The sequence below is a fragment of the Trachurus trachurus genome (genome assembly GCF_905171665.1).
Source record: "Trachurus trachurus genome assembly, chromosome: 4".
Classification (NCBI taxonomy): domain Eukaryota; kingdom Metazoa; phylum Chordata; class Actinopteri; order Carangiformes; family Carangidae; genus Trachurus; species Trachurus trachurus.
Genome location: NC_139898.1, coordinates 14,469,893 through 14,496,252, shown reverse-complemented (window position 1 = coordinate 14,496,252; position 26,360 = coordinate 14,469,893). Strand labels below are relative to the sequence as shown.

Here is a 26,360-nt window from a genome sequence, read left to right as displayed (position 1 = left end):
CAGAAACATTGCAGCATACTCACAGAAGGAAATGTCCAAGTAGAGCCAAAGTGGTAAATTCACTAGTTCAAACTGCTCTAATGTTGAGATTTATGACTTTTTTTTCTGTTAAATCGTTAGAAAATCAATACATTTTGTTTTTGAAATGTTGTTTGGACAAAACAATGTCCATTTGGGCTTTGGCAGCTATGGGACGAGCATATTTCTTTAAAAACTTAAAACAAATAAAACATGAATCACTAATGACAATCATTAGTTGCAGCCCTGGTTTTCAGGGCATTTTAGGGGAAAAAAGGATTATAATTCGCAGCTTGAAACAGTAGAAAAAGCTGGCAAAAAAGCAGCCAGCATCAGTAGAAAATAATGGCCCCCTACAGACTGATGCGTCAACAAAACATTAATCACATGTAATTTAAAAATCAGTGATTGAATAGTGAAAAACATATCGGACATAATGGGATAGAGTCGTAGAGTTACCTGAATGCTTACAGTAGATGGGCACACTCTGAAACATATTCTAAATGCTCGGTTATATATATGTCTGCATGTACTTTAATAATAATAACCATGGCACACCAACACATACAAAACAGAGGCTATCCGGTAACCTTATTCCCTCTTTTAAATGCCCTTGTTCAAAGATCCTGTTCAAACATATGCAACATTTTAGTTTATTATTGTGTAATAAGAGCAAACAGCTTAAAGGACAAACAAGGCCAATCCCTGTGGCAGCGCAAACAATGTACCCTAAATTACAGACAGCGCAAACACAGAACATTTTATTTTACAAAGCTCTCTGATTGGATGAGGGTTGTCAAAACAAAACCCTGTTACCATGAAAGAGCTTCTAATTCGCTCAAAGCAAAGATGGAACCCAGGGCCCTTGGGTTTATTTGGCACATTTACTGAATTAGCTTTGTTTGTATTTCAGGCCTGTACACTGGCTCCAGCACCCCCCATCACAGTGCCTCAGTGGAGCTGCTCTCCCCCAACCCCAACCCCGGCTCCGCCACTGACCTGCCGCCACGGCAACACAGACTGGAGAGGGACCTCGGCAGCCCTCATCACCTGTCCCCGCTGACTGCCATGGATGGCACGAGAGACGGGTGAGTCCGTCATGGACGCGTTGGATGGATGGATTCAGATGTTGTGTCATACTTAGCCCACACTAAGAAAACTTTATGTTATTAGTAAGGGTGGGAAAATTAGAAATGTGTCACCGGGGCAGTAAAATAAACATGAAATCTGGTAAATTTCCTGATTAGTTAGTGGAAAACTCTGCGAACAGTCATGTAAGGCTTTGTCACAGTTGTTCGGCAGTAGATTCAGATATGTGAGGTAAGATCATGAGTAAAGACTCAGTGGACAAAGATGAATCATGAAGCACATGAACTCTCTCATACACCAGTCTGAATGTGGATCCTCACAAATACACACAAGATCAAAACCTCAGCGAAGCACAAACGTTCTCCCTCTACTAAGCATCATCCCGATGTTATCATTATGATCACACTCTTCAGCATTTGTTTCCGTTGTTTTTCACCTATTCTTTGTCCTGAATCCAGGACGAACCGCAGGGTGAACCCACTTAGCTCATGTTAGGTTAAGCCTTTTGGTCGTGCTGACAAACCCATTTGGCTGCGTTACTGGAAACAAACTCAACTCTACAACCCCTAAGACATGCCTCGGGGGAAGAGGGGCTGTGCTGGTCACCACAGGGTCAACAGGACACATCACCAGCTCTATTTCTGATCAGTGTTCATAAGGTCCCCCATCTCTACTGGATACGATAGCATCAGCGTGATGACCAAACCGCTTGGCTGGACATGATTCAAACTTAAATGACGGTAAACTGTCAAAGCAGCGCGATGGTGTCATCCTCTGATGTTTGTGTTGCGAGGTGTTTCACCCTCAAAGATCAAGAATCAACAGAAAAACAAAAGTGTTACGAAACAAGTCATATAATACAAATCTACCGTAGGCGCTCTCGTTGTATAGACCATTATATATTGTGCAGCATTAGACACTGGATCTGTTTATGGCTCATAAAACAAACTGAATTAGATTATACCATCTCAGAAGACGATGCATCTCTAGATAATTCAGAAAATAAGTACATCTGGGGATACTTTGTAATATTTAGTAAGTGTTGCCAGTATTGCTACATCTTGGCAAAGAAGAAAATGCATTTGCGCTCAATTGACTGTGACGAGATTACATTAATTAACTCAACTGAACACACATTTTTACAAGGCTGTTCTTATATCAGATGCCAACAGTATAAAAGAGTGTGTAGAAAATGTGCAGCTCACGGGTGTGTGACTGCCTTGCTCGACGACACTTCAGCAGGGATGGACAGCTCTTTTCGTGCATCTTGGTTGTTTCTCCGGTGTGTGTGTGTGTGTGTGTGTGTGTGTGTGCATGTTGTGTGTGCGTGTGTGTGTGCGTGAGAGGCACAGAATGGTTCCTATTAGTGCCGATGATTTCCCCAGAGAGCCAGCAGAGCAGAGTTACAGAGCCCAAGTGTCGTCAGCAGGCACAGTGTGTACTGTACTAAACAATGTGCCGAAAACCAGGGAGGTAGTGAAGGAAAACAGTCTTTTACAGTTTAATAACATTGAGAAAGAGTGGATGGAATCATGCATCATAAACCCTGTGTTACAAAAGTGATCATGTTACGTAAACATGCTTTTCTTTAACTCTGCGGTCTGCTCTTTGGGTGTCTGTGCATGTATATACACATTTTATTCAAGTATATACACCACAGGCGTATGACACAATAAGGTTTGATGGCTTTCTTATTCTAAGAGCCGCACATGCATTTGTACTCATGTGTGTCTCTGTTTGTGGGAATGTGTGTGAGTGAGATGAGTTTACATATAGTAATCCAGGAAACACACATGATTGCATGTGATTGGGGTGTGAGGCACAGCAGACCGCTCGACTTCCAGCACAAACAGTGCAGCAGGGCCCGGCGCGGTCGAGCCGTGTGGATGTAAACGTCCGAGCGCCCGCTCACAGACGTCAGGTCGGCCTGGAAGCATCTGGAAGGTGATGTGTTGTTTCAGGCCTTGAAAGCAGGAGAACGTTGTTGAAATTACCGTGCGGTTTCAGTGCCTCTTTCTCAGCAGCATGCACAATTACCTGTGTGGGGAGAGAAATGGAAAGTGAAAAGGACCTGAGTAGGGGATGCTGTAACGGCGGTTACACAGGCAGGGGGACATATTGGAAGTGAGACGTGGGTCTGTTCCTCTGGGTGCTTGATGAGGAACATCTGAACTCTGTGTGTGTGTGTGTGTGTGTGTGTGTGTAGCACACTGAGAATCCCTTTTTCCTCATATGTAACTTAAGTGCCCATTAAGCCAGTCATCTCCCTTGTTCATGTATATCTTTGCTTCCCTACCTTAAGCCCCTTCATACTTGTGACAACACTGCACTGAAATTGCAGCAATTTCCAAATTTACAGATTTCATCGAATCAAGATGTTTGACCCGAAAGGGCTCATGAATGCACGCACACACATACTGCACTGCTCTATCTGTTCATCATACCGTATATATAAGGAGGGCGGGGTGAGTCAAAAAGCGAGTTGTTGCAGGACCTACAGTACAACTAGCTGGGCATAAAACGTCTACTTACATTTGCCTGAAGATGGAGCATTTGATTTACATGTTTAAAGCCTTGAGTATACAGGCTGCTGCCAAAGTCAATATCAGCGCCACACTTGTTTTTCCCAAACGGTTTAGCAGGACATTAAACATTTTGACAAAATTATCAAACTAACCTGCCTCTAGTGTGGCAGCCTCTGACCTCATAGCTAAATGTGTTTACTCTGGCTCAAATGGGCCATTTAGAGTCCTTTTACTTAGTAAATACCAGTGTCATTTTTCTGAGGCTAATATTAAAATATGCCAGTTAAAATACATCTGGTGATCAGTGCGATCGGAGTGAGTGTGTGCGCGTGTGTGTGTGTGTGTGTAATGGCCTCTCTAATAGAGACGGCTGTTCGACTGTGGTGGCCTGTGCTCACAGAGAGATGGGTGGTAAATGTTGTCATTCACTGCTTCGGCCATATGTGGTTATATAATTGCAGCAGGGAGACTCTACTGCCTTTACCTGAGTATTGATATAAGAGCCCCTCTGCAAATATTATAAATACTGAGCCGGTTTGATACCTTGGCAGTGATTGACACAGGTTAATTGAATTACGAGTGGCGGCACAGAGCTACATTAAGAGTTCCTGCCCTGAAGGGAGACGTTCACGGCTCGTAACTCCACACTGTCTGTCTTCCAGCCATTATCATTCTCCAGCGATCCGGAAAATGAGTGTCAATCTCACAACCCAAACAAAAACATTTTTGAGGCAGCGTGTGGTCACTCAATAATTTGGTGGTCTTCAGTTAATAACGCGTAGTCCTCAATTAACCCGTCTGCGCAAACAGTTAACTCAAAAAGAAAAAATTTGGATGATTTACTGTCGAAATTCCTCCAAGTAGGCTGGTGATTAAGGATGGATCCTTTTTTGTTTGGGGCAGTTATCTTTCTGGGACTAAAAGAGAGTTTCCAGGGCCCCAAAAATATCATGAGCCCTGGCTGTGCTCTTCACACTGGGGCCTGCGGGGCTGGCTTAGCTTTAGCTTAGCTTTAGCCAGGATGCTGCAGTCTGTCTCTCAAGCACAGCTTTAGCCTGCTAACCAGAACCAGAAGTGTTCCCACCGACCTGCGCCAAAGAAGCCCCTGTCATCCATCAGCGGGGCTTAACGGCCGGCTACAGAGGGGGGAGATGAGAGGGCAGGCGGAGGGTGTTTGTGGAGAATATAGGATCTGTACAGGACAGGGTCTGATCCCTGCTCCCTAGTGGGACAGTTAGCTGCAGGTGAAGGAAGACGAACGAGGAGCAGGGCAGGACTGCTCATGAATCTTCAGGTTTTCTTTCCATATCCCATCATGCTTTTCAATACAGTCGGCCAAGACTGCGAAGGCACTTTCTCAGCCGTGGCGTTGCTGGATCCGAGCTCCACTTCAGTGGAGACATTGATGCCCACATACCTGAATGCGAGTCATTTTGTCTGGACTTGTATGGTTTGGGAGCAGCAGCAGCAGCAGACGGTCCAGGTCGGAGCGGCCTTTTCATCTCCTTTGTTGTTGTTGGGCTGGAGTTTAGCCATGAACATCAGCTCACAGAAAAATTCACTGAATCACTCAAGTCGAAGTCATTGAGCTATTGTCCACAAGAGTACGCAAAGGGTGAGGTCTCATAAAACATGTATCCCCTCATTCCCTTTGAAACCACCTCACATTAAGATTCCTCCCCGACACAATATACTGCAGGATAAAGTTGACGTCATAGTGGTAGTGAATATTTTACATTTCTCTCCCTGTTCTCTAAACTTTTGACCTTCTCTGTATTTAGAAAAACGGATAGCCGCACCTCAAAATCCCCTCTGAATCTACCTGCAGGAATCAACAGGTCAATGGTCAGATCACTCTGACTGTAGCAGAGCAGGAGTGGGTGGGCTGTCTGGACAAACTGGAGTAGAGCAGGATGGTCAGTGAAGATGAATATCAGAGGGGAGATTAATGTAGCATATGAAAGATTCCCATCATACCTCAAGCTTGAGTAGCTAGCCAGCTAGAGGACTAGCGAAAGCAGGGCCGGGGGCAGCTGGCAGTGATTAGCTTATGATTCACTTTAGCTGCACATAGAGGCAGCTCGTAAAAATATGAACAGTATAACTGTTTCCTGAGGTTGTGCTGACAGCAGCTCCTGGGGGAATGCTGCTCTCTGCAGGAACACATGGCCACGCACTGGGCCGGTGCCAGCCCATGGATTAGCCACGCTCGCTTCTAACGGCTAGCTTCTCCGGAGCCGGGCTAACACAAGGTGTCACACAAGCTTCCTCAGTTCTGTCGGACACGGAGTTCAAGTAAAGTCACTTAGAGAGTCACAGTTAAGCACTTAAATCTGATACCTGCATGAACATTTTCAAAATGACATGAAGGGTCTCAGAGTGGAACCCCACCCCTCACCCACACACCCCCTAATTTGTTGTAACCTCCAAAGGCACTGGAGCTATCACCTCAGCTTTAAGTTGTTTTGATTGGCTAATCCTGTAGACCCTTGGAGTTTGGAAAGTCCCTGCTTTAGTTTGTATCAAAGCTATTAACAATGCAGAAAGTGCTCAGATCTTTAACTTAAGCGAGTTGCAATATCATATGAGGATATTACTTGATTATCATTTGTCTGTTCTTAGTTTTATTTGGGAAACAAATACGTACTGTACAATAACTATTGATTGCAAAATGTACGAAAAACATAAAAAGTAAGTATAGTTAAAATCTGTACTGCATTGTGTTATTTGATATCTTATTGTTAAGAAAATCACCGCATTTTAATAGCTGCTCATTTGTTTGTATGTAAAACTTCTAATGTAACCTCTTATAGTTGTCAAGTGAATAGTAAAAAGTACTGTATTTCCCCTGAATTGGAATAGAAAGGTGAAAAACCCAGTAAAGTGGAGTTACATAGTTACTTCACACCACTTGTTATTAGTACGATGGAATTCCCAGATTACTGCCAATATATATACTCTTATGTTCACTGGCTCAAGATCTATCACAATTTTCATGGCATAAGATTCAGACACACAGAAGCAAAAACATGAGCATCTCTTTACTGAGGCTATTAAAAAGTACATGATAAAGAGATGTATGTTGATCTTCTATGATACAAGCAACAACATAAGGGGCCTGAAGATTGTGTATACACGTGTAAGCATAATGTAAATTAAATTTAGCATAGGTTTTGCAACGTTCTTCATTTTCATTTGACATCATTTACTATCTCCCTTTATCGGCCGCTCCCTGCTCTACACATGTGCCATACATGAAGCCACTTTGAGCTACCGAGTGCCGGGGTGGGTCGCACCTCATGCATGGAGCAGTAGGTCATACAGCAGGCTCCAGCCAGGCCAGCAGCGAGCAGTCATCTGAGGGCTCGGCCGCCTCCAGCAACACTCTGTCATCACATTCATATAGCGCTTAGTGCAAACCATATGCTTCCACATAGTAACACAGCAGCAGTTTATGTGTTGGCATTCCTGATATGCAGTCATGAGAAGGTAGTAAGTAGCTGCTGAATATTTTGGGAGGGGGGGGCGGTGATTGGCCAGCACTGTTTTTAAAAGCAGCTCTGTTGGCTATCAGTCTGGATTTTTCACCAGATTGCTGTTTCATTAAGTTAATGTCAAATGTGCAACGTTAAGTCATTAAATTGTTGGTCATTTTGAGTTTCTTGTTAAATTTCACATTTAACATTTAAGTGTCTGAATAAATACCAGACGTGGTTCTTATTTCTGGGTAAAGTTATCACTATGATCTTATGAAGGCTTAACAAGACACACATTGAAAATCTCTCTCTGCCTGCTTGAGCTTGTGCTGCCGTGGTCTGTAAGTTAAAGGAGCAGTTTGACATTTTGATAAATATGTCTGCTCTTAGCTTGAGAAGAAGATTGATGCCACACTCCACAATAAATATGAAACTATGGAGAGAAACAGCAACAGCTGGTTTTGACTTAAGTAAATACAATATCTGATTAATACACAGTACTTCCATACAACCTGTCAGTTTTACGTGTTATTTTATTTTTATTTTTGACAGAATAAATGAGATCTTAAGTGGTTGCTGATTTTGATTTGTTTTTTTTAATTTTTGGGCAGAGCCAGGCGGTTTCCTCCTGTTTACAGCCGGTGTTAAACTAAACTAACTGTCTCCTGGCTCTGGTCTCACATTGGTTGTACAGACATGTGAGTGGTATCAATTTTCTCATTCAACTCTTGGCATGAACTAGAATAGGAGTATTTCTAAAAGGTCACACTCTTAGTTCATAGTGATTCAATTCAGACTTTTACTGTGTTTTAAGTGTTGACGGAAACATTACTCCATGCGATCCAGTAAGGCTGCAGTTCTGACCTTTGCTTCAATGTGACTCAGGAAGCTTATTTACCTCATTTAAAATACAGTAAGGTATATCTGAGAGAGGTTTGGCAGTTCTGCTAATGTTTCTACAAAGTTTATTTAGAAAATTCATGATGTAATTCTACAAAACATCCATCATGATAGCAGCATACTTTTCCTGTTAGATGATGTGATGTTAGGCAGAACTTGCTGCAAGATGCTGATGAGAGCTTCTGCACAAGCTCAGCATGGACTGCCGCTAGAGCGTACACGTTTCCCTCTGTGGCTTTGAGCGTGAACCGGTTCAGCTGTGACGCTAAGTGGCAGAATTACTATCAGCTGCTACGATTGTAGTATTTCACCATTTGCTATGACGCCTTTGATCTCCAGACTGTGGTTTTTTTCCCCCTGCACACACTGAGGCTCTTTCAAAGTTGAGACGGAGGAAGTTTAAAGACAATTTGCTCCATTTAGACATCACCCTTCTCTGGGACAGTGTTGTCAAGTTGAAGATTATTTCCCGGTCATGTGATTTGCCCACAGCTGTCTCAAATGTCCAAGTGATACCCAAAACCATCCGCAAGGTGATTGATATGCACACAAAAAATAGGGCAACATGAAAACCTCAGTTGTTCTCCAGGCTGTTCAAATCCACAAAGTCACAAACATGTAATCTGAATATTCCTTCTCTCAGACGTTGTGAATGTAAACATGATTGTGCTTTCTTCTCTTCAGGCCACAAAGCCCTGCAATGGTGGGCTGTGTGCGTGTGTGAGAGAGAGAGCAGGAGGGGAGGGTGGTTTCACTTGAATGCACACTCTGCTGTTTGTTGATTTAAGTTCATAATATGTGGTAGGAGGACGATTATGTGTGGGGAGCCCAAGGTTCCACACGCTTGGACTGTTTTTTCTTCTTCTCCTTCGTCTGCTTCTGCTTCTTCTTCACTGATAGTCTGAGAGTTTTTAAACTGTATCATCTCACCCTCCCTTTCCGTTTCTCCTCCAGGGTGTCGGGTCCCCTCCTGTCTCCTGGGATGAAGGGAACAGGGACGCCACCTCCTCCCCCTCCCCCTCCCCCTCCTCCGCTGGAGAAACAGCATGTTCACCCTCACCAAAAGCCCTACTCTCACTATCACCACCATCAGCCTGCCAGCGACGGTAAGACAGACCCAGACACATCTGTCTGGATCTAACTTGTCTGAGGAAATCTGTTTTGGATTGAATTTGAAAATGTTCGTCGGCGTTTGAATTCAACTGTCCTTAAATCCTGTGACAGGTGAATCAGCAAAAACGTCCTAAGTCGAGAGAACTTGCATTGCCACAACACTTGAAAACACTTTAGATCTGAACACCCCAGTGTCCTTTTTTCAAACTCGTACTGTACCACCAAAGCCACATGAAAGGCCTCGGTGAGAGGAAGTTGTCTCTTACAGCGGCGATACTGCCTTGTGGCTCCGTCAGAGCATTTTTAGGACACAAAGAGATTAGAGACGTAGAAACAGAGTGGGGAAAACCACATGCCGGAAGCCTTTTCCCTGCACTGAATTAGCCAACAAAATGCTGGCTCATGTATTCAGCTGTCTCTCAGCGCCCTGACATTGGCAGGCTCAGCTGTCACTCCAGAGCCTTTTTCCTAATGCCTTAAACACTGTTTTCCCTGTAAAGATCTACACATGGACGTCTCTGTAACCGCGCTGTGGTCGGGGAGTTGCGTAAAAGCGCTCCAGGAAAGGCTGCTTTCCCATTATCGTGACTCCTGCGGTCGATTCTGAGTACAAACTGAGACGATGGGGATAAATGTTACATACTATGGGGCTGGCACAGTTAGCACCAGCACAAATATAGCGTTGTCATAATTTCAGATCCACATTCAGCTGCAGCCGGATGGAGCGGACGCTTACTGACCTTGGAAACAATCACCCATAGACGTTGGTGGCAGTTGATCAAGTCTGGCTTCTATTTTTCTCCCCTCTCTCTCCCCCACTCCTCAACATCCTCCCTCATTTCCTAGAATACCAAGGCAGCTTTCAGAGCTGCTTCCATTTCGGAGACTCCTACAGGATGGAGCAGACGGTCGGCGGTGTCCACATCCCGGGAGATTCTCACGCCTACACTTCCCATCAGCACAATGGCTTCCACATGTCGAATAGCAACACTGGCTCTGCAGGTGAGCGGACGTTTTTATCTCGGGCCTGTGTGCCGGATTCATAAAGATCATAAAAGATCATCAAAAATATTAAACTAAGTGCACTTATGATGTCTATTCCAGGCTTCGGCTTGACTCAGGAGCTGCAAGGAAACGCAGGGTGCCAGTTCTCTTCCAGCCCAGAGGAGAGCATTTTCTTCCAGGTGGGCAGCTTCGACCGCAGCCTGAGCCACATGTCCTCCGTCTACACAGAGACGTAGAGCAGCACTAGAGCGGAGCACGCTTCACCACACCCACTCACTCCACAGTCTAACTCCCTCCACATGCATCTCCAGGATCGCTTAGTCTCTTGTTCATTTTGTATTTTTTCGTCAGCATAATAAAGGTCACGCACCAAAACCGCCATTATTTATAGACTCTTCTGCCCAACCCTGGTGTCAGATGGATGAAAACCAAGAGGATAAAAACATACGGACTTACCTTACACTATCTGGATGGTCAAGTTTGAATCCAAACCCTTACGGCTTGTGTACACTCAAAAAAAAAAGAAAAAGAAAGAGAAAAAAAGATATATCAGCAGTTAAACCAAAAAAGGGATTTTTCCAGGTCACAAGTGGATTGTTTTCAGATGTAAAACCATCCAGTAATTCATAAGTAAATAAGCAAAGATTTAAGGAAGATTTCAAGAAAATAAACATTTAAGGAACTCCACTGATTCTACACATTACCATCAGTGCACTTGTCCTGAGGAGAAAGCAGTTAACAGTCTGTAAAACACATCTGTGCTTGTGAGGGAAGCTCTCTAAACGCAGAGGAAAATAACCCTGATGACATCATCACCATGATGTCATTGGGGTTACCAGTATTTAGGATTGGGCTTGATACAGATTTATAACAGAAATCCTCTGTTATGAGCTTGGAGAATTTACTTTGAAATATGTTGGTATTTACCCTCTTCCTAAAGATGCTGCAGGTTTGCAGTGAGAATTGTGGGATCCTTTTTTTTGTAAGTCAGAAGATCTCAACCTTCACTGGATCAGTTTTGTCTGTTCTATTTTTAATCTGTCTCTTGCAAGTCCCTTAATGTAAAGAAAGGACAACGCTGAATTGCTGCAGGGTCCTTTTAATAATTTTGACACCTGTCAGTTTTGGGTAAATTGATAAACTGAAAAAAAAGTTCATCTTAAATGAGGAAATGACACAAGTCCGTTTTAAAAAAATTTTTTTATGAAGAATTATGACTTTTTAAAGCGTCTTCCCATTGATGTCCATAGGAGACATTAGCTTTCCCTCTTTGATCCAGAGTCACATTTAATGACCAAGAATCATCACGTACAGAGAATCTGACCCGGTGCTCAGACTCAGGCTCACCGTACAATCACATTGAGGTAACACATGCAGTTTATTCATCTTAAATTTCAGTCACTACAAAACTTCTGAATGGACTTGAACTGAAACCTCCCTCCTCTTGTGTTTTTCCTCTCTAATCTACATCTTTCACTCTACTTTAGACTGAAGTGTAGAAAAGTATATATCATTTTGCTGTGTTGTTTTAGCAGTGGGAAAAAAAATGTTAGCTTTTCTGTATTTTGTGGTTAAGTGTTTTTGTTTTTCTTTGCTTTTGGATTTATTTACTGAGGAGGGTTTGGGCTGATGAATTGAATTCTGCAATAATGCAGAGAGACCAACCTACTTTATTATTGTATGTATAAAATGTACAGTTTGTTTACAGCAATCACGTTTGTCATTTTTACATTAAAAATAATGCAGAGAGGACTGAGGTGGTTCAAAATAGTTGTACATGTCTGCAAAATATACAACGTCCAAGTTCGACCGTAGAACAAACGGATCATGAGGACCTTAAGAAAAGTCTTCACACTGTGGACATGTTGTGCCCTCTAGTGGACACTGGTGAGTACTGCAGACACAGGACACTTGACTCACTGTGCAAAAAAAAACAACCCAAAACCCTTTGTCACACTCTCGCCTCAGCTCCTCTCATTAAAGCCTCAGTGTGTTCAATTGTGTGTCTTCGCCTCGCCACTGTCTTATTTCTGCTTCTTCTTGCTGAGGTAGCTCTGATAATAGAAGTTACTGAAGAGGATGATGAGGGTGACGCAGTAACCAAACACCACCATGTTCATGTAGTCCGGGAAGTCACACTCTGTGAACAGGTTGTAGCCCGTGTGCACAAGGAACATCACAAACTGCACCTGGAGAGGCAGCACAATACAAAGATCACATCAGATTTGTGTTCATTTCCAATTAGGCTGCAGAATGAATCGCAATTTAATTGAAATCTCCAACCGAATGTGGCCAACTGCAATTTCCAAATAGCAGGAGCTGCATTTTTTTTTGATAAAGGTCAAATGTGAATGTCACAGAGAAGCCCTGACTCAGAAAAGTATATGTTTTTGCATGTGGTGCACTCCCTAAATACACTAAATGGACAGTTTGTGTCCCACCGGGCAGCAGCTACTCACCAGCTGCAGAGACGTGAGGTATCGTTTCCACCACAGGTACTTCTGCATGTGAGGGCCGATCGCAGCCAGGGCGTAGTAAGAGTACATCACTATGTGCACGAAGGTGTTGACCAGGCCGATGAAGAACGCTGCAGGATATGAAGAGAGCAAAAAATATTGATAAAAATAAAATAAAAAAACTTATCAAGAATCTGTTAAATCAATCTTTATATCAAAACCTAAGTAAACCCATCAAAAATAGACAAAGCATAGTTATAGGTGTCTGTGCAGGTCTTCAACATTAGGTCATGGTGGTCATTAAGTGCTACAGTTGACGGCAACTGAACTTCTTTCCAAAATGAACTGAAGAAGCCTTTCAGGTGAAAGTTGAAACATCTTCAAGGGCTGAAAAGAAGTCCAGTTTCCTTCAACTCTAGTATTGCAAGAGTGATACAAGTTTCTGTGGCTCCAAAGGTTTTGAGGGGTTTAACAAAATTAAAATACCAATAATACAACAGAAAAATGCCCAACTACAAGTAAAAGTCCTTAGTAAATTGTATGTAAAGTATAACATGTAAAAGAACCAATCCCACACTGTTCAGATTAATCATTGTTTTCATGTACCTCAAAACTATACAGTAAGTAGTAAGTACTGTATAGCATATCACTGACATTCACATTACACATTACAAATAACCTCTCACATGGTTCCTGCTGACGTTTTTGTTTTGTTTTCATGTGGATTATTGAAGACAACAAAAAAGAGAACATCATCTGACTTTAAATATATCGATGCGATTAAAAAAGCTTTTTCGTGCAATTACTCCTGCAATGGACTTACACTGTCCTCCGGCCACATACTTGACCCCGGCCCACCAGTTGAAGATCATGGTGCCGTGGTGGTAGACGTGAAGGAAGGTCAGCTGACTGTTCTTCTTCCTCAGGATGAAGAAGAGCTGCTCACAGACACAGAGGAACACAGTTGTAACTCTGTATTCTCATTCAGCTGACTGAATTGTACAGATACGGAAAGTGTTTCAATAAATATTTACCGTGTCAGAGAGCTCTATGACCTTGGAGAAGAAAAACCACCAGCAGACTCTGGCCATCTGGATGTCAGAGTTTTACATTATTATTATCAATGCAGTTAAGGTAACTGTCATTTTGTCTTTGTCTTATGTGAGAGAAATGCATTGCTTACCCTTACTGCCAGCGGGTTGGTGCTGTAATCTACAGGCTGACAGAGCAGGCTGTAGTTGGAGAGCCATGATGTGACCAGGAACTACAATTACAAAAAAACAACAATTTCAGGAATTGGTGCACATGCAACATTACTACTTATAACACACAAAAGACAATATTTTAAGGTCATGTTCATGCTCAGGGTTGATTTGGTTTACTTGTTACACAACAACAAAAGGCAGCACTCATGCACCTCGTGGAACATGTAGGCAGACAGGCCAACCATGGCGAAGTTGTAAACAATCAAAACGACTTTGAGGTCAACGGGTTCCCTGTGTTTCATCAGGCGAGGCCCAACCCAGACCACACAGAGGTAAACCAGAAAGATGAGTGACACGGGGACGGGGGAGTAGACCAGCAGCCATGGGTCAGTCCTCTTGTCTGCAACATAACAAGAGCTCTGTGTCAGGGACTTTCAGGCTTTAGTCATACATGAATAAGTCAAGTAAAGGGATACATGCTGGAGCAAGGATTTGGATTTTTACAAGATGCTTTGATTTCCTCAAAAAAACTTTCACCAGTGATTCAAGAACTGTTTTTGTTTTTGTCTGCACGTTTGTCTTGTTCCAGTTCAACTCTTTTTTTTTCTTTTTTTTTATAAAGCTGGAAAAATATATTCAAAAATGCAGTTGAAAAAGCACAGTTTTCTACTGACAGTTGAAGGGCTTGTCATGAGTGTGGGTCTGTGTCCCACCCACTCACATGCACCCACGGCACAAATGACTGTAACAAGATAATGGGGCTTGAAAAGTGGCGTGGTGGTGGCAAACCATGGGACAAGCCACAAAGCAGTCACTGTGAAGACATGCACATCTGCAGCTCCCAACTCCCACACACGCGCACACACACACACACACGTGCTACAGACTGGGGACATCATCGTCACTGCTATGTTGCAGAAAAGTACATTTAAATGAAAAAAAAAAAAAGAATGATCACCACACCTCCATTGTCCACTATCCTCTGGTGCACAGACAGGACACTTTCCCACACTGAAGCCATCTGAAAAGATAAAATAATGCACTGATTAAAAGAGGAAAACAGTCTGAAATCTGAAGCAACTACAGACAAAACCTCATTCACATCTTCTGACCGTGCAAACAATCTTTGAGCACTACAACCTCAGAGACAACGCAGCCTGCAGACCTCTGGAGTCTGTGTGGAGCTGCTGGACTAAAGTTCAAGTTGCAGCAACGTCCTGCACTTTGGTCGCATCCAGATCCTCCTCCTGGCAGCGGGGACTGAAGACGGACTGAAAGCGATCAGACACAAACAGACACAATGTGGAGTTTTCTTCTTCCACCTGAAGGAGTCTTCACTGTCAGTGCAGTGAAGGAAAAGAACAGGCAGATTTGAGCCACTTCCTGTTCTTTCTTCGCCCGAAGCCCCGGGTTTGTGCATATTTTTTTGTGTGGGTCAGTAGAGGGCGCTGTTCCCCTCCCAAATAATGGTAACCTACTTTTATTTATCATCGTGTCTTTTTTTTAGTTTTTAAGCACAGAAGTACAGATGTTTGTACATTTACTACTATTACTATTTACTACTTTAATTTTCTTGATATAAAAACCTGATCACCACCGCCCCCCACCCCCCATCCAGGTGGCATCCCCACAAACACAACCATAAAAAGACTCATGTACCGAACGCCAGAGAAGAAAACGAAATACAAAATCAGACACAGACCAACATAAAAGACTCAAATCAATCTGTGTAGACCATTATGGTCATAAAAACCTGACCATGCACAAAAACAAGAGGAGACCTTTTTTCTTTTCTTTTTAATAACAAGATTGTCATTTTAAAATGAAATAGGATTTATTTTATACATTCATACTACAAAAAAATATATAAACATGGATAATAAAAATCTGTTTTGATTAGAAGCTGGCTAAGCTTGGTGTTAGTCTCGAGTCTTGCTCTGAACTACGCTGTTATTCAAATTAAACAGCTTTCCCTCCCACAGTTATAATGTTTATTGTGGAAACACAATCATCTTACATGCAGCTGTAATATGAAGTCAGTCAGGTAACACAGTATCATGATGTATACTGTAAAAGTCCACAAAATGATCAAATATAGTGGTAAAAACATTTTCTGCAACAAGGTCAATCAATGTAGACCTCTGATACATATTCCCCTACAAAAATATATCAAATGAGCAGTCAGTCTATGTTTATGACAATTTAAAAAGGGGATCTTTTAAAAATAATTTGATGGTATTTTACATTTAATTTCCAGTGATGGGATCATAGCACCAAAAGAACACAGGGGAGTTTGTGTGCGTGGAGCGGCCCCAGGCAGGACTTTGATTTACACACACACACACTTCTCCTTCAAGATTCCTCTTTCACTGCCTTGAAGAAGGAGCTGAGTGACAGCTGTCTGCCTCCACTGTTAGCTGCTCCCAGTTTGGGGTTTTTTGAGGTCTGCGGTTTCTTGTTTTTTTGCTTCTTTCCATCCTAAATCATACAAACAGAGACAAGTGACACATGCAATCTGTTCTTCTGTTCACAGGGTTATAGAAGATGGTGGATATTTGTGATGGTTTATACTGTGGGACGCATAAAGGGTCTACGGGTGGTTACCTTGGAGGTTTGTTCTCCTTGACTGTCCACAGAGTCATGAAGCTTCACAATCTGCAGGAGAGTTGATATATCGATCCCATTAACACGTGGACTTTCACTCACTTGTTGCTTTTCTTTCTGGCTGTCCGTAACAAACTCAACAACTAACTGTGATTCATGTATGACGCAACGCCAAATACCAGAGAATTTGAACTTAAAAATCACTAAAATCCTGTAATACAAGAAGAAAACTACACACATCACACATTACATGTCACACACCTGTTGCTGCTTTGTAATGGCTGTAAAATAACTTTAATTTTCATTTCAATTCATCTCTCTTGCCCCCTGACACGTCTGTATACACCGGAGGAACAGACAGTAAGTGTACTGCTGTTGCAAAACCATTTTTTCTGTTTGGGACAAATCAAGTTCAACTCAGGTGCAGCCAACCTCAATTACACAGCAGGGATTCAACACACACACACACACACAACTGTGCAAACAAAACACAAACCTTTTTCACTCCCGTGGACACAGCAGCTTCCTGCAGGGCAGATCTGCTGAGCCACTGTGCGTTCTCAGTCTGCGCCTGTGTGTCACTGTCCTTCAGACGCACGCTGTGAACCACATACGTCTGGTGGATGTGGGAGAAGATGTGAACCACCTGCAAACAGCAGTGCTCCATCACAGGGCTGTCACACTTTCTACATAAAATGACTTCATTAGCATGGTTAAATAGAAAAGTGTGCTGCTGCTGCTGCTGCTGCTCACCTCTCCCACGTACTGGCAGCGGCTCTCGCTCAGAGGAGATCCCAGTACCCTGCTGATCGCTGCACACAGCGCCCTCTTCTGTTTCATCTCAGAGTTCTCCGGTTCCAGCAGGAGACATGGAAACTCCCACAAGCCTGCCAACAAACCTGACACACACACAAGCACTCGTTAAACACACAAAAAGCTGTTCATTTAACAGATTGTGCTGTTTAATTGGTTATTCAATGTAATTATAACACCAGTAAATGAAAAAAACAAGTCTTGTTTTTTTCATTTACTGGTATCAAATCAATAGGGGCACCACGGTGGCTCAGCACAGCAGCCTGGGTTTGATTCTGTGTTTTTGTTGTTTTTGTTTTTTTAAGTCACATTTCTGTGTTTGTTTTTTTTTGTTTTGTTATTACTTTATGATGTCACAGTGAGTTGACATTCGACCATTTGGATATAAACTGTCATCAGGCATGTGTTACACTGTGTCATTATAAGAGTATGAACTCTTTGTCTTATTATTGCCAGAAATATGATTTTGTGAGGTCACCACAACCTTTGACCGCAAAGATCTGTCATGTAAAAAAGAAAATCCCTGATAAAATGTTGAAATACACCAATGGTGTCTTATTATCAGGTCATAAACTCATTCACCTTACAGCACACTCTTGACCGACACGAACACACTGACCTTTGTTGGGCCTCTGAGTGAGCAGGTACTCGCCCTCTCCCTCCGCTCCGGGTCTGGTCACCACGCAGGTCAGAGTTCGCTCCACCCGCGGCGGCTTCTTCGCCGGCTTTCTGGGGAAGTTCTGAACGCCCAACTCATCGTCCCAGGGCTCCGAGGGACACAACGGACAAGACCCATTGGTCACTGAGGGAGAGGAGGAAAGTCAGAAATGATGTAATATCATGACAACATGAAGGTCTGAAGGAGGGAGAGAACTCACCACAGTCTTCTATATCAGGCAGCGATGAGGTTTTCTTCTCCGGCTTCGACAAAAGCTTCCTGGAGTTTTGTTCTTGCTTGACATGAACCTGCACATTTACACGTTGTGGAATTATCCATGCTGTGATGTCTTACATGACTTCTTTTGTGTTGACAATACAGAGCAAAGCACAAACCATAACAACTTCTTATCAGCAATAGATAGCACTTGAGATAGTCTTTACCTTGCGATAGGAGTGGCAGTGGGACTGTACAGGACACTGGCTGCACACTGGTGCTTTAGGGGAGCAGACTCGTGCCCCCAGCTCCATCATAGCCTGGTTAAAGTCCCCAGGTCTCTCTGGGTCCACCAGTGTGTTGGCTAGACCCCTGAAATACAAGGAGGAAAAACATTAACAGCTAGAATCAGACCATATTTACCTCACCAATATATCACATTGTTAAATGAAGCTTCAAAACTACTTCAATGGCATGAACTGACAGAACAGAGGTATGGAATATTTCCTTTTTTTTTTTTTTTAATCCATGATCATATAAAAAAAAGATTAAATGCTTTTAGGGAATATTCATCAATCATTAAAACAGAGTTTCCTTCACTGTCTTCCAAAAAACAAAATCTGAGCTCCAGGAATACTGAACAACAGTTGCCTGGATCCTCTGAGACGCAACATGCAGGAAACATCCTGTGTAGAGGAAAAACAAAGCTGCCAGTGAGAAACTGATTCTGAACAGAGCAGTGCTGGTGAAAGTTTGTTTATAGCAGACAGTATAATTGACCAGCGGAGAGGTGTGTGTGAATTTATAGAAGCACCAAACCAACAACGTCAAACCCCTAAAAGGAGAAACAAACAACATCACAGAAACATTCAGAGATGTCAGAGTAAGAACTGGCATCGAGGATATTAGTTTGGAGTTGTAACTCACCACAGTGCCTCCGTCACTGCAGGACTCGTGCTGTCAGCTCCGATGGCCCTGAGACGACACAGCACGCGAATCACGTTGCCATCCACAGCTCCGGTAACCTAGGCAACAGGTGTGAGGTCTGTCATCGTGGTTATGACATTTTAATCTGTCTCTTGAAAACATGCACAAGGCGTATAAAGGAGTGTGAGTGAGTGAGTGTGATGACCAACCTGTCCCAGTGCTATTGAGCCTATAGCTGCAGCAGTGTAGCGTCCGACACCAGGTAACTGTTTCAGCAGGCTGTCGACTGTCCGAGGCATCTGACCCTTCAGCTCTGTCACGACCTTAAAGAAAACAGTCACATGATTATCACACAATGACCACACCAATAATAAAACAAAGCTTCTGGTGCAGTGAGGAAAAACAGTGAAGGTCTCAGGGTGACACAAAGGTGCATGGTACAAATTAACAAATGTTACAAAGTGCACCACAAACCTTTTTAGCTCCTTCATGTAGCCTTTTCCCCCGGGAATAGTACCCGAGCCCCGCCCACATCTGGTTCACCTCCTACAAATAAATAAAGTTAAATAAACCAAATGGAAAACAATGACATCACCACCATAGTTTCCACAGCTGCCTTTAAAATCACCTCAAGTGTAGCAGATGAGAGATCCTGCACAGTGGGCCACCGCTGGAACAACAAGAAGAATGAGAGTCCAAATTACACACAGAGATTTTATAAGTCACAGGGAATCCAAAGTACTTAATATGTCAGAGGCAACTACCTTCATCCATTTGTTGTAGTAGTCTTTTACTGTCGCAACTTGAGTCTGTTGAAGCATGATCTCTGAAACCCACACTGAGACAAAGAGGAAACTGGGCTGAGAAATGGCTCAGCAGCAGTAAAACACATCAAATCCTGACAAGGAAACGTTTTTGTACCTGCGTACGTCCTGATGTCAAGGTCTGGTTCTGTCACAGCCTGTCAGAGCAACACAGAGAGCCACTCAGTTTCATTACTTCATGGTAATTGTTTATGTGCTGCCTAATGCGTTTATTCAAAGAGAAATACAACTTCATACGAGCAACATCAACATACATCTTTTGCAGTATTAGGGCATTTGAGATTTCGCCTTGAATGATGAATATGCATTTCATCAATCATACTCATCACATGATACGTTGATGTAAGAATTTCTGCTGAAACCAAATAAGAAAAGACAATTTGGTAAAATCATCCCTGCAAGTGTCATGTATAATGCAGTGACATGGACATTCATGTGCGTAAGTGTGTGTGTTACATTGATCTGTAGCACATTGGGATGTATGGGATGTGCATATGAGTGTGTGTATCTAAATATGTATACAGGCACATACTGTATGTCAACATAATGTAAGTCTTGGCTTTAATTGCATTGGGAACCCTAGGAAGAATGTCACGGCATCAGCTAATGTGGTTCCGATATTGGTCTCTAAGAAGATTATCAAAACTAATATTTCTATTTACCAGAGTCCTCCATGGCAGCTCCCTCTTCTCTTGGTCGTACCACTTGAGGAGCTGAGAGCGCAGCTGCACAACATCAGCAGGATCAGAGAAAGTGTGATATGTGGATGGTGAGGCAGTATCCGTGGTTTCCTCTAAAAGAGCAAAAATACTGTCAATTACACTAATGCTCAAGTATTGAAATATTTATCAAATATCCCAGGATGGTTATGTTTTACCATATGCTGCTGAGAGGAAGAAGTATAAGAGAATAGACAAGGTAACAAATAGCCATTACTGGAACTGTCTTGTATGTAACAGTTTAGGAATTAATGAATTATCATGCCAAAATATTTACACAAACTCAGACCAGACTGCAGTGTATACAGTTCAAAAATCGAAAAACTATAAAACAGACGTTCTCTATGGAAATATTCATCAATCATTGCCAAGAAAGAAAAAAAAACATGCATTATGTATTGATGTAAAAGTAAGAATAAATACTAATTGAATAAAGCATCCTGTCTTCTTTTGAAGAGACTTTAGAGAGAAAATTGTAAAACTTACATCAAAATTAAACCATCATCCAAGTTTTTTGGTACATGGAAATTTAACTCTTACATTATCATATGTAGACATGTAACTTGTAAGTATGATGTAACCTTTTTTTTTTTTTTTTACAGTCTATGGATGTAACACATGATTCAGGGTCAGTTATTGAGTTTAACAACAGCTTTAATAAGGTGTTTTAAATGGCCTCTAAAGCTTAAACCCTAAATCTCCCTAGATAGCTGGAAAAGCACTACGTGATCCCCTAAGAAGCACTGTGTGGTTTTATTCAGTCCACAACGTCTTTACATTGTTTTCAATTTATTAATAACTTGTTTATGCCCATCATTTGTGGTTTACTGTGATTTATTATATTTATAACATATTATAGCCTATACATTATATTCTGTAAATCACAGGGAGGCAGTAAATCTATATCACAAGGGTTAGGGTTAACCATAGCTAGGGAGATAATGGCCTAATTTTAAGATGCTGTAAGGTTTTCCCCCCCGTAATACTAGTTCAGTCTGTAAAAGGAATGTGAAACATGCACCCACATTGTAGAGGTCTGGCTATTGGATGAGACTGTAGTAGCCAACTCCTCACTAACAACAACAATCTCATGCAAGTCACGGGATGTTTGCAGAGACAACATACAAACAATGTGCTGGTTGATTTTCATGTGGACAAACCCAGTGTTTGTCTCTTAGGTAACACACGTGAAGTAACAGGAACATGGCAGCTATACCTTCCTTCACTGTTGTCTTTGTCCTCTTGCGCTGTGGTTTAGGAGTTTCAACCATTTCCAGTGCGGCTCTTTTGCCTTTGCGCATCGCTGAACGTAACCTGCTCATGACCACACACCGTATGAACACACTTATTTGATTTCTTGTTTACTTCACGGATTCACTTCGACTCCCGCCACGTTCAGGACGGGAACAGCCGCTGCTCGTCCAATCGGCTGCAGGGAAACAGATGACGTAGGAAAAATGTAATTTCCGGTGGGCGGGTCAAAGTGAAAGTTACTTAAATGGCTGTGTTTTTGTTGCAAAATGAATGATTTCGCAACAATTACTACTGCTAATCATTTTAAACACTAGTATACCGTATATTGAAAAGGTTTCTTCTTCTGATATATCAAAACCACGGGTCTCAGCACATTTTTTAATATGTTATTGAATCTGGACAAAAGTAAAGTAATGTGTTTTTATGAAGTTATTCAAATGAATAACTTTTTTTTCATGATTCCATAATAGCAGGCAGCAAAGAGACTTTGACACACAAGCACAAACATTTACGGAAAGTATTGGACATTTGTATTTGTCTTCATGATTATAATTGTTTAAGTGTTCCTCTTCTCATCCTTCGTACTTCTGTCCATCCCAAACTGTTGATCAAGTGTTGACAAGAAAAGAAAAGTCAGAAAACTGAGCTTAAAAAGTCAGAAACTTTGAACACTCTCCAGTTAAACTCTCTGCAGTCATTACCTTCAGTTATGTCCACATTGTTGGTGAGCAGGATTTCTGCTTGTGTTTCATCCAGATTTGTGTACAAGCTCCCGGCTTGCTGCTGTAGAAATAGGTTGACTGGATTTGTTAGTGCTTCAATGCAGCAGCTTTCACACTGACTGTGTAGTCATTCAGTCAGTAATTAAGACATACCATGAAGGCTGTAAACAATGTAGTGCCCATGACTTTCTGCACACGTTCCTCTATGACGGGGAATGACTGAACAAAGTGCTAGAAAGAAAAGATGACAAATATCCAGGGTTACCACCGTGCATGAATATCCAGTATGTGAATATGTGTGTAGGTTTTCTGCTCCCCCTCCCCTTTAGGAACAATGATGTGGTTTGTACATTCTGTGAGACATTTGGTTTTATTTTATGAAAGAAGAGAACAATGGGCTTTATTGGAACATAAATTAGTAAGCTGTATTTAATTGTATGAAAAATCTTGATGTTTGCTGCTTTACAAACTCACTATTTTATTACAAGTAATTACAGTTAAAAACAAAAATTACTACACCAGACTTTGTAGAAATTATAACAGTGCACAGTAGATGTAAACATGTATGTACCTCCAAGGCCAGGCTGGCCTGTATTTGTGCATCAGTGTGTTCTCTGTTGCCCATAGCATAGAGGAGGTGCTTGATCACCCCAAGACAGACAAGCTCACGAGAGACCTCTTGATCTTCCTTAGTCAGCAACCTTTAACAAATTGAACATCCCAAAAATATCTCACTACTGTAGGACAAAAACTAAAATCAGAACCAGAATCAGAAAACTTTGTGTCTGTCATAACAGAACATTTTCTTTGACGTGTTCATATACATAAAACAATCAATAGCACTTGGATATACACACAATTTTTGGCTTTCTATTAATATAAACTACTTAAAATAATAGAAAATGTAATAAAATAATAAAAAGCTATTTATTCTAATAGGATTTTTTTTTACATGTCACTGTTCAAAATGAACATGTTTGCTGACATTTTAATCATGACCATACCGTATAGCTTTAGCTGCAGCAGCTTGTTGCACAAACACAGGGAGTGATCCAGTCATCTTGATAATCTCAGCCTCTGGGTTTGTACATGTCAAAAAACATGTCACAAATTAGGTCTCTCACAAAATGTATGGACATTAATGAATGAATCTGGTGTTGTCTGTTTGACAAATCAAGAAAAACCTAGGCAAGATGTCAGTAACATTTCCTACAGGTAATGGTTTTGCTTTGGAAGGAATTATCTTGAACCTGCTACACTTAAAAACAACAACAACTAAACTAAAAAACAAACATCCAGATCAAAGTGTCACCTTGTGTGATCTCATGTGGATCTACTTCTTCTGTAAGAGGCTTCAGCAGAGCTACCAGGCCACTGAGCAGCAATGGTCTCACATCATAACTCTTGAGGTCTAAGATGAGATTTATAGCTGCCAGACAGATACACAAAGATGGAGGAGCGACAGGTGAGGTCAAAGAGTGAGACCACAGCAAACATAAGGATTTACAGTGAATGCATTCTCTGCTTACCTTCATCCTGAACCTCCAGGTGCAGGGATTGGAGCATATTCAGCAGTGGCTCTACAATGCTGTGATGGGCCGTTTTCATTTTGGACTAAGGGAGAGAATAACATTTTGTAGGTCTTCTTATCTTCTTATATGTCCAGAGTCTCCGTCATTTTGGTATATTTATGGTATATAGAACTGTAATTCTCAAAACCACTTGTTTAAACTCCACATCATTTAGACACCTCTGTGTATCATAAAAGCAGTGTCTTCTTCTTTTTAACTAATTGCTAATTGCTTTGGTACACTCATGAAAATGACCACACCACTTACTGTAGCCCTCACTTTTGATCTAAACTACACACCTGTTAAGTTTCTGCATCTTGCATGGTTGTGATGCTAATGCATTGAAAAAATGTGTCCACAGTCTCACTGTGTGAAAGAGCAAGGATGAGCGGTCAGTCAAAGTACAAGCTTATATTTGCTTTATGCACTCTTTTCTTTTTTACAGTATTACCTGAACATGGCGTAAGCTGTGCAGGACCAGCTGCTGGGCTTTAGGAGAGTTACAAGCCATGAGGGTGATGAGGCTTCTGTAGATTTGATTTTGGTATTTAGGATTTCCTAAGTACAGGGACTCCAGCAGGGCCCGAGCCGTCCCTTGGGTTTCCTCTGTGTTTGACTCAGCCAGGCGCTCTGCTATGACTTTGACACCTGCAAAATAATTTTAAAAAGACAGACATGTCATAGCTGATATGACGGCTACACAAATTACAATGATCCAAATCATATATCAAAGATATGGTATGAATAAAGTAAATTTACCATGGCTTTCACAGATAATCTCTTTGAACTTCAGTCCTGCATTGGAGAGAGTGAGCAGAAGATGGAGGGCTTCTGCCTTGTCCTCCTCTTTGCTCTGAGTGTGGCTCAAGATGTCCAGGAGAGTGAGAGCCCCTCCATCCTCCAGAAACTCCATCAGGTACTGATCACTGACAAAAACAAAACAACCCACAGCAAACTAAAGTGGCAACTCTCAAAAATGCCTTTTGGATCACAGATGGAATATTTTATAGTTTATGATGCAGTATCTCATCTCACTCACTGGCCCGATGCAGACAGGAAAACTCTGATTGCTTTTAACTGGAGTCCCAAGAGTGTCCCAAACATGTACCTGAATATTCAGTGAAGGACTGAAGAGTAGTCAGTGCAGAAGATGAACTGCAGTGCACACATATTTTTTGTTTACAAATGTATTTTAGCTTTCATCCAACTTCCAAAACTCATAATACCCCAGTGTCTACTGTGGACCATTCCATTCACACTATTCCCTTTTTCTTTTTGTCAAAAGTCTTATTTATAGACTTAAATCTAACACTAGCCTATATTATCCACTATAATACAACAAAGAGAACAAATCCGTGACAAAATACTTTCATTGTGTGATATCAACAATTTGTAGATGATATAAATGGAACATTACAAATAACCATAATTCCCATTAGTCATACATTTACAACACTATAATAGGATCTTTGTAGTAGTCTGGTTTTTTTTTTGGTTTTTTTTACAATGTGTCAGCACGGTCTGTGGACTACGACACTGACTCTAGTCTCAGGTGAATAAAGGATACGTGAGTCTCATCCAGGTGGTGAGTCGAGCCAGAAAGAGACTGGGCACCTGAGCAAACTCACACTCCAGGTCGTAGCAGCTCTTCCCACTGTGTTGTCGGGTAAAGGTGTTCAACATGCGGCAGCGGACCGTCTTGTCTCCTCGGTCCCATTCCCGGAGAAAACCGAGCACTTTGCCGAGATTCGCTGGCGCCTCCGATGTCGACATTGTTGTTGTTGTGCTACTGCTGCTTTAACTTTGCCGAACTCAAGTTACAGTGAATAAATATCTGCTCCATAAACTATTTGTTAAAAAGCTAACTGTTATACCTGCAGTACCATGTCAGCTGCTGTTGATGTACATTTTCCGCTGGCTTTATTTACTCCTTCACATAGTTTACACGGTTGCTTAGCAACGATCTACAGTCTCCCGCTCTGTGTGGGAGCACCATCAGTCCTTTTTTAAAGGTTGGAAAATTAAGATATTTTTTAAAAACTATCTTGCTTTGGATCTTTATCTTCTTTGTCTTCTAGTGTAGCCTATTAATATTTTTTACTTTGTTTATTATTGGTTTTATAACAGTAAATAAATGTTGTTTAATTGACAAACAATGTTGCGTTCATCACAATTGTACAGTAAGTTAGGTCTCTGTACTGACTATGGTAGTGACAGGTGTTTGGGTTCATAAAAATACATGAATACGTTCATGGTTCATACCAA

At 41.8% G+C, this 26,360-nt stretch overlaps 4 protein-coding genes across 6 annotated transcripts in view; 1 reads left to right on the top strand and 3 right to left on the bottom strand.

Moving 5' to 3' along the window:
* glis1b (GLIS family zinc finger 1b) overlaps positions 1-10,362 on the top strand; it is a gene marked incomplete at both ends in the record, with an annotated part of 68,258 nt that extends 57,896 nt beyond the window's left edge. The window contains 5 exons of the mRNA XM_083970097.1: positions 932-1,106; positions 8,963-9,114; positions 9,622-9,668; positions 9,883-10,123; positions 10,226-10,362. Coding sequence (XP_083826223.1) covers positions 932-1,106; positions 8,963-9,114; positions 9,622-9,668; positions 9,883-10,123; positions 10,226-10,362 — 752 coding nt within the window. The remainder of the gene's footprint in view (positions 1-931; positions 1,107-8,962; positions 9,115-9,621; positions 9,669-9,882; positions 10,124-10,225) is intronic.
* Positions 10,363-11,778: 1,416 nt separating this feature from the next.
* Positions 11,779-15,177, bottom strand: elovl8b (ELOVL fatty acid elongase 8b). 3 transcript variants are annotated; one of them, XM_083970578.1, is made up of 8 exons: positions 14,900-15,177; positions 14,751-14,808; positions 14,000-14,187; positions 13,766-13,846; positions 13,617-13,673; positions 13,406-13,520; positions 12,586-12,713; positions 11,779-12,315 (listed from the first exon to the last, which is right to left on the bottom strand). In XM_083970578.1, the coding sequence occupies exons 2-8, from the start codon at positions 14,806-14,808 to the stop codon at positions 12,151-12,153; spliced, it is 792 nt and encodes a 263-aa protein (XP_083826704.1). In that variant the 5' UTR covers positions 14,900-15,177; the 3' UTR covers positions 11,779-12,150. The 3 variants fall into 3 exon arrangements, with proteins under 3 accessions (XP_083826704.1, XP_083826702.1, XP_083826703.1); XM_083970576.1 differs by having other exon boundaries at positions 14,922-15,177; XM_083970577.1 differs by having other exon boundaries at positions 14,928-15,177.
* A 506-nt stretch (positions 15,178-15,683) lies between these two features.
* On the bottom strand, positions 15,684-21,947 carry mutyh (mutY DNA glycosylase). Its single transcript, XM_083970561.1, has 15 exons — positions 21,765-21,947; positions 20,492-20,622; positions 19,927-19,966; positions 19,770-19,843; positions 19,634-19,675; positions 19,480-19,551; positions 19,215-19,328; positions 19,006-19,103; positions 18,306-18,450; positions 18,083-18,170; positions 17,824-18,006; positions 17,145-17,290; positions 16,888-17,037; positions 16,392-16,442; positions 15,684-16,265 (listed from the first exon to the last, which is right to left on the bottom strand). Exons 1-15 carry the CDS (start codon positions 21,868-21,870, stop codon positions 16,140-16,142), a joined length of 1,566 nt encoding a protein of 521 aa, XP_083826687.1. The 5' UTR covers positions 21,871-21,947; the 3' UTR covers positions 15,684-16,139.
* A 427-nt stretch (positions 21,948-22,374) lies between these two features.
* armh1 (armadillo like helical domain containing 1) lies at positions 22,375-25,868 on the bottom strand (the record flags this gene model as incomplete). Its single annotated transcript, XM_083970096.1, has 11 exons — positions 22,375-22,403; positions 22,504-22,585; positions 22,678-22,755; positions 23,096-23,225; positions 23,529-23,601; positions 23,837-23,953; positions 24,054-24,138; positions 24,547-24,743; positions 24,855-25,021; positions 25,135-25,203; positions 25,663-25,868. 11 exons carry the CDS (start codon positions 25,866-25,868, stop codon positions 22,375-22,377), a joined length of 1,233 nt encoding a protein of 410 aa, XP_083826222.1.
* Between the last annotated feature and the right edge of the window lie 492 nt (positions 25,869-26,360).